Below are 7,204 nucleotides of genomic sequence, written 5' to 3' on the forward strand. Positions count from 1 at the left end.
CTCCATGTTTGCAAAGTTCTCACAAAAGAGGTTACCTTACCTGAGGTCTATTTGTACTGCTAAGGCTCAGACTGATTGCTGTTCAATTAATTAACATGTATGTGTGTGTGAGTGGGTGTTGCCAAGTTCAGGTGTGTTTGGCTAATGATTGCAAGAGATTGAATTCATGAAAGTGTCTAATGTAAGAAACAGTGTGTAGTGTTTTGCAAGAAGCGTGTTGCAGAATTGCAAACAAATTGCAAATGAGAAAATGTGTTCGTATTTTTGGTGCCTTTGTTTAAGGCATGGTTACTAAAATAAAGGTTTTTATGCTTTTGTCTGAGCATTCAATTTTAGTGTGTAAGCTATCGGAAAAAAAACAGTAAGCAATCAAAACCTCTGTGATTTCACCCGAGACCCCATAACTGAACAAAACTGTAATAATAGTGTACTTGAGAAAACAAATTTCCATCACCTGACACAATGAAGTCATACAATGTTAATGGAGTGTGATCAGTGGTGCGTCACCACCTGACACAATTAAATCATACAGTGTTAATGGAGTGTGATCTGCAGTGAGAGAAATAATCAGAGAGGACTCCTCCTGACCTCAGTAGGAATGGCTACTGGTGAGAGATCAATACATTTGGCTGAATTCAGGGGCTTGAAAAATCCCGGAATATGAAATATAAATAAAAACCCACTTAAGAATTAAAACACCAACTATCACTGTAAGAGACACAATTAAAAACCTAAAAATGGCAACACACAGTGTCCTGTTTCACAAGCCCCTGAGCTTTGAACATAATCTGTGCAGAAATGGATTTTGAAAGCCCAGCTATATAGTTCCTTTCAGAAAGCACCTCTATGCATCATGACAGAGGTGTGACAGAGCCAGAGATATCTCATTGTAAACAACAATGGTGTTAGGGTGGATTGCGAAGGTGTTAGCTGCTGTTGTAATGTCCCAGGCATCTACCAGCACCACCTTCAGGTCCCTGAATACCTTCCTCTGAGCCAGGTTCTGCACATAGCCAAACCAGTCACTCAGGTGGGTCATCGTTGAACCAAATTCCCTGTTGTTCTCCAGCTTGATGACAACGAGGGTCTGGGGGCTACGTTCCTGGAGCCTCAGGATGGCCTTCCGCATGTTGATCAGCCTCTGGATGAAGATCTCCAGGGGAAAGGGCCTGAAATGCTGTCCCACTCCAATGACCACCACATCACCAACAGCTACTCTGTCTACTTCTGCGGAAATGTACCCGCACAGATCTTTAACCACGTTGTAGCCAGTGACAGAAGGATGGCCGTGCATTTTCCACTGGACAGTGATGTTCTTTTCAGGGTCCACAGCCCGGGCAAAGTAATGTGTATCATACGGTTTCACATATTTCAGACCTGAAACAGCAAAACACTGAATGGTTAATTAGGTAATCCTGGTGTCCCTTTTAAAAATTGTGCCACACACTGTCATTCTGGACAATTTGAATCTGTCACTATACAGAAAATGTGGTCAAGAAAGAAGCTATGACATCATTCAGAAACATGTATCCCATTTAAATACATTCAGGCCAATTTCTAAGTTGCCCTTTATGCAAAAGATTCTATAAAATGCTAGTTCCAGACAATTACAAGCCGTTAATGAGTAGAAATGAAGACAAATCCTGTCTGGCTTCTGCTCAATGGAAAGGAATGAAATTGCCTTAATTAAAGTAGCCTTCTACAAAATGCTGATGCTGGAAATTCCTCCATTTTAGTTTTATTAGATCTCAGTGCTGCCTTTGAAACAGCTGAACCTGCCATTTTAATGGACCACCTTAGAACATGCATTTGTATCGATCTTCAGCTCTAATTATTGTGGAGTGCCTCAAGGGTCCATTTTAGGGACAGCTTTGGTCTCTCTTTGAAGCACAAATAGTAGATATAACACAAAAGTAGTCACTATGTGAATAATTTTATGTTACTTTCAAAAAATCTGTAACACAGAAAGTTGGTTAATATCATTACAAAACAAATATTTTATGCAGGCATTTTATCGCTGGCCTACAAGTGTTCACCCAAATGATCGTGTTTATGTGATATTGTAGATTGCCATTACCTCTCAGCATTCTCATGAGTGTCTCTTGCCACTGACGCACAGTGGAGTCGCCTATGAGTTTCAGCTTCTTGTCCTTCAGGCATCTGCTAATGGCGTCTGCACTGAATAAGCTGCCAGTCTGGCAGGAGGAGGAAGACCATCTGTTTTTAAAGAAGTAGCCGGTCGGTAAAGGGGACTTCATTCCAAATCCCACCATGCACTTTTCAGTTGGTCTTTGGTTTCCCGCTGAGGGAATGAAAAAGATGGAGAAAGAAAGAGCAAAGGAAGAGATTCACAGTGTTAGGAAGGTTGATAAAGTTGTGGCTCAAAGAATGACACCATTATCTCTTTTCAAACCTGACAAAAAAATTGGATTTTGAGCTGGCCTCTCAGATCCCAAGAGTGAAATAGTTTTCAGTGTCCTAAAGTCACACCATTATTAACTCATTACTGCCTCTGACTGAATGAAGAAATCTTTCCACACTCCTGACAATCTGTGATTGCTGCCATGTAGTGGCAACATTATGGACAAAACTTTCCGGTAATTGTCACGTTTCAGGTCTGTCTCGCCATGTTTTATATTTTTTCATTTTGTCTTAGTCTTGTATTGTCTTATCATGTTTTACGTTAGTCTAGGTTTGTTATGTTGTTTAGTTTATTTCTTGTTACGATTTATTTTCTCGTCATGTCTAGTTATGTTTCGTTACGATTATATTACCTTGTTATGTTGAGTGGTTATCGTCTTAGTTTCGTTTTGTGTTATGTTTTGATTTATGTTTATTGTTACGGAGACTGGTTACTGTTTTCAACAAACACTTTTACATGGCTTTCCGCCTTTCTCTCTCTCTCTTTCTGTCATTCACACCCTAATTGTTTCCATTTGTCTATTTACTAAAACTACTAACGCTAGATCAGGATTGGATAGAACTAACAAACTAATCATGTGTTCATGTTACCTTACGTTTCTCGTGCATTTACTAATTTACTAATGCTAGGGCAGGATAGGTTTATTACTAACGATTACTAATTACCTTGTTTAACTTGTCATCCATCGCACCTGTTTTCTATTTCCTTGCTGCGCTCTAACTAATTGTCTACACCTGTCTACACCTGCATTTATATCCCAGTCGCGCTACTGTCCACTGCGAAATTGTCTACCTCTAGTTTACTATGCAACTCTTGAGCATTTTTACTGATTGATTCACGTTAAGATCCAAGCCTGTTTTACCGACCATCATTTATTGATTTCTGTTTCGTTGACCATTGTTTGTTTTTTGACCACGTCTTCGCCTACCGTTTTGTACCTTTGCCTCGTTGATTGTTTCATGGTTTCGACTTCTGCATCGCCCTCGACTACGACTCTGCCTGCCGTCCACCTGTACTTCTGCCCCGCTGACGGCTCTCCTGCTACCGGACCTTCCTGCACGTCTACCGACTACGAGTTTGCCTCTTCCCTCAGCACCGTGCTTTTTGTTTGTTTACTTTTTGTTTGGCTGGATCTACGTGTATGGACATTGCTTGTGTTGACTACGCTCCTGGGATTCGCCCTGACGGGACTTTATCTAACCATTGTTTCTGAGTCGTGCATTTTGGGTCCAACCCCCACGCACCCGTCTCAGTAACATTTGTGAGAACATTTTCACTAGTCTGGGTTCACGGGCAGCTCTGTTAAAATGAAGCAGGTAACTGGCAGTTGGCAAACATCCACAGTGTGGTCACATCGATCCAGGGGAATCAGAAAAGGAACAGTGAGAATAGCAGGAGAAAATGAGACCGACTGCTTCAGACATAAGGGGACATACCGGGGCAATTGACGACTTTCACGGAAGCAAAACTGTTTCTCATTGCAATTCCAGTGTTTTTCCTTCAAATGAAAGGTGGGAAAGATTTTGAAGTTTAGCTCAGTACACATCAGTACACATTCTCATGAATATTTAAAAAATGAGTACAGCTAGAGAATTTAATTTCAATTTCAACCAACAGGACAGGAAATATAGATAATCAAAGACAGTGTTATAAATTATATAAATATAAATTATAAATGTAAATTGTCACTTTTCTTGGCAGCTGCACTTCAGTAAACATCTGAGTGTTCAGAACCTGGGCCAAAGTTACAGTCACTTGGCAGACGCTGCTGTCCAGGGTGACGTATAATAAAGTGCAAATAAAGATTGTCATTTATTTGTCTTTTAATATTTGCAACAAATGTTCACAAGGGTGTCTAGGACAGTGATACAGACACAAAGTACTATTTGTTTTATTATACCATGCCATTAGTTAGCTCACATTAAGCCTTCAAGGGTTTTGAGCACACTAACATTACAAATCAGGAACCAGTCGCATTTATTACTGGTTTCAAAAGACGAATCAAGGATCAACAAGCATCTTGTTGGGTAAAGGTCGCTGTACCTGTTAATTGCAGAGTAACCATGAATTCATTAAGAAATATCAGGTAAACCATCATTTATTAGCTAATATGCTGACTTAATTATTAGATATTGTACCACTGTCACAGTGCTTACAAACTGCACTGCATCTCCTCCAAGATAGATAATAGATGCCTGTATACATGTTTTCTGAGGCCAGTTATGAGACTTAGGGTTTTTCCTTACAAAGATAGGAACCTCTAAAAATCACAATTTTGTAATGTTCCTGAGTTCTGTCTGTTTAATTTTGTTATTCTCTGAATTTATTATTTTAAATAATGTCTGGTCCTCTGTTTATTTATTCATATTTCTTTGCTTCCCCTGTGATGTCTGTGTCTCAGTGTAATCTGAGCTTGGTTCATTTCCCTGTCTACGTGATTCACTATTCGGGTGGTTTCGGAATTTTCCGGGTTCCCACGATTCCTTCTCAGTTTCATTTCACTTACTTCCTGCTTTTCCTCCATTGATGTTTGTAGATAGCACTAATCTACTAATAACTACTAACATATAATTTGTACAGTACTAATTATATTAGCACACTAATATGTTTGTCTAACTAACATTATCATCATCATCATCATCATCAATGGCATTTGATTAGACGTACAGTTGATTAGACTAAGCAGGAGACAATCCTCTCCTGGAGCAATGCAGGATTAAGGGCCTTGCTCAAGGGCCCAACGGCTGTGCAGATCTTACTGTGGCTACAGCGGGGATCGAACCACCGACCTTGCAGCTCTCAGTCATCCCAGTCATGTACCTTAAGGACTACGCCCTACGCACTACGGCACAAACTACTAGTTTAGAGTATTTATAGTTTCATCACATAACTAACAGACTAACTCTCTACTTCTATACTGCTCGATAACTCCGCCTCCCTGTTCTATCCCTAAATTGCTGGCCTTGATTCAGCGAAGTGTTCGCACCTGCTCTCCCCTATCACTACGTTCCTTAACTCTGTGCAATTGTCCACTCCCTAGTCCGGAGCCGTTTCTATTTCATGTGTGTCTTCGTGCATCCCTCGTTATTGTATTATTGCCCTTTCATGTTTTTCACCTGGTGTTTATTTGTTAGACCGCCCTCACTCCCAAGCCCCACCTAGGTTGTCTCATTCCCCTGTGTAGTTATACCTGTCCTTCTCAGTTGTTCTTTGCTAGTTCGTCTCTCCCAGTTTTTCGAGTTCCAAGCCCTTGTATTCCTTTCCCCGAGTTCTAGCCCCCTCCCCCGTTCCTTTGTCCTTGTTGCATTCTGTCTTGTTTCTCAGTTTTTGATATTTCTGGTTTTTAATTCTGCCTGGCTTTTGACTCTCTGTGTTTTTTGGATTTTGATTTGTTCTTTTTCTGGTTTGATCTTTATCTTTAGTTTTGAACTCGATTACGATCTGCCTGCCCCTTGTCAAATGAAGCCTGCCTTTTGCACATTACCCCTGCGTCTGCTATTGGTTCCTCTGTCCCCCACTCCTGACAATTATGTGCCACAACGCATTAGTCATCATGACACCCCACAACCCAGTTCTTGATCTCACTATCTCCCAAAACAAAGAAAAAGAAAGAACATCCAAGGGGTGTTGTGGTGCAATGTAATGCCCCATAGCAGTTTCTAACATAATGTGCTAAAGAAACTAACCCCTAAAAACAAGAAACGGCCCCATTTAAGAAAAATGTACCATTTGTTACAATTGTGGAACTGTGACTGTGGTTGAAATGAAAGCCAAGGTACACAGGGGTCCCCAGGACCGAGTTTTAGAACCACCCCTTTAACAGTTTGCATTGTCCACACACCACGACTTACTGGCTCAAGAGATCATACTCATCCTTGGTCATGTTAGGAATTGGGCCATTTCCTGACCGCATGGTCCTCAGGGTGCTGCAGGGAAGGGTTTTGGGTGGGATGCAGGCGTAGTACTCCGCATCTTCCTTCTTCCTGTACTCGCAGAGGGGCTTGTCCGATTTGAGCCGGACGCCACACCGAGATTGCTCCTTTTTTTTACCTCTATAGAAGGTTCCGATGTATATTATCTTATCATAGTTGTGCGCACTGATTCTCCTGAGGATCCCAACTGCCTCAGAGGAGTGCATGAGAATCACAGACACCAGTACGTCTCCAGGCCAGAACAGGTGGAAACTCACACGGTAGGAGCCATTGAGCAGGTCAGTGACTTGTCCTGATGCAGAAGCCTGGATTTCGGGAGAGTGGATCCGGGCCAGGATGAAGTCGCCTCCATGCGCTTTTGGGTTCCCCCTGTAGTCCTTCACGTTCACCTGCACGCTCAAGGTGTCCCCCACACAGTACTGGGCTCTGGGCTGCTCCAGGTTGACCACACTGTGTCGGCCACTGGAAGAGCTTTCGATAGAGCTGAAGTTACCAGCTTTTGGGAGATCGCCCAATATTGAACGCATTATGTCATCCACAGACTCCTGTTTGAGAATAATGAAAAACTCAAAGGTTGCTGAAATTTAGGTTCATCAGACGTTTAATCAGTCATCATAGACTTAATAATCTGACCCCAACCCCTCCTCACCACCCCCATTTCCTTATTATTGGTTGTCTGATTCATTGATAGAGGTCCCAATATGATGCAATGATGTTATATTCAGAGTGAGGTCTGCTCAGAACAGACAGAGAAGTCTCAAAAAATGTGCAACCTGCAAGCTGTTGGGGTACGGTTTACCCAATACAACCTGAGGGCAGAGAGAATTTAATTGAATTTGGTGTCTCTCTC

General features: G+C 41.7%; 1 protein-coding gene across 1 annotated transcript; it reads right to left on the minus strand.

Moving 5' to 3' along the window:
- Positions 1–844: 844 nt before the first annotated feature.
- Positions 845–6,881, minus strand: LOC133136715 (NXPE family member 2-like). The gene is made up of 3 exons (XM_061254377.1): positions 6,274–6,881; positions 2,078–2,217; positions 845–1,377 (listed from the first exon to the last, which is right to left on the minus strand). Exons 1-3 carry the CDS (start codon positions 6,879–6,881, stop codon positions 845–847), a joined length of 1,281 nt encoding a protein of 426 aa, XP_061110361.1.
- Positions 6,882–7,204: the final 323 nt, after the last annotated feature.

This window comes from Conger conger, chromosome 9 (genome assembly GCF_963514075.1).
Source record: "Conger conger chromosome 9, fConCon1.1, whole genome shotgun sequence".
Classification (NCBI taxonomy): Eukaryota; Metazoa; Chordata; class Actinopteri; order Anguilliformes; family Congridae; genus Conger; species Conger conger.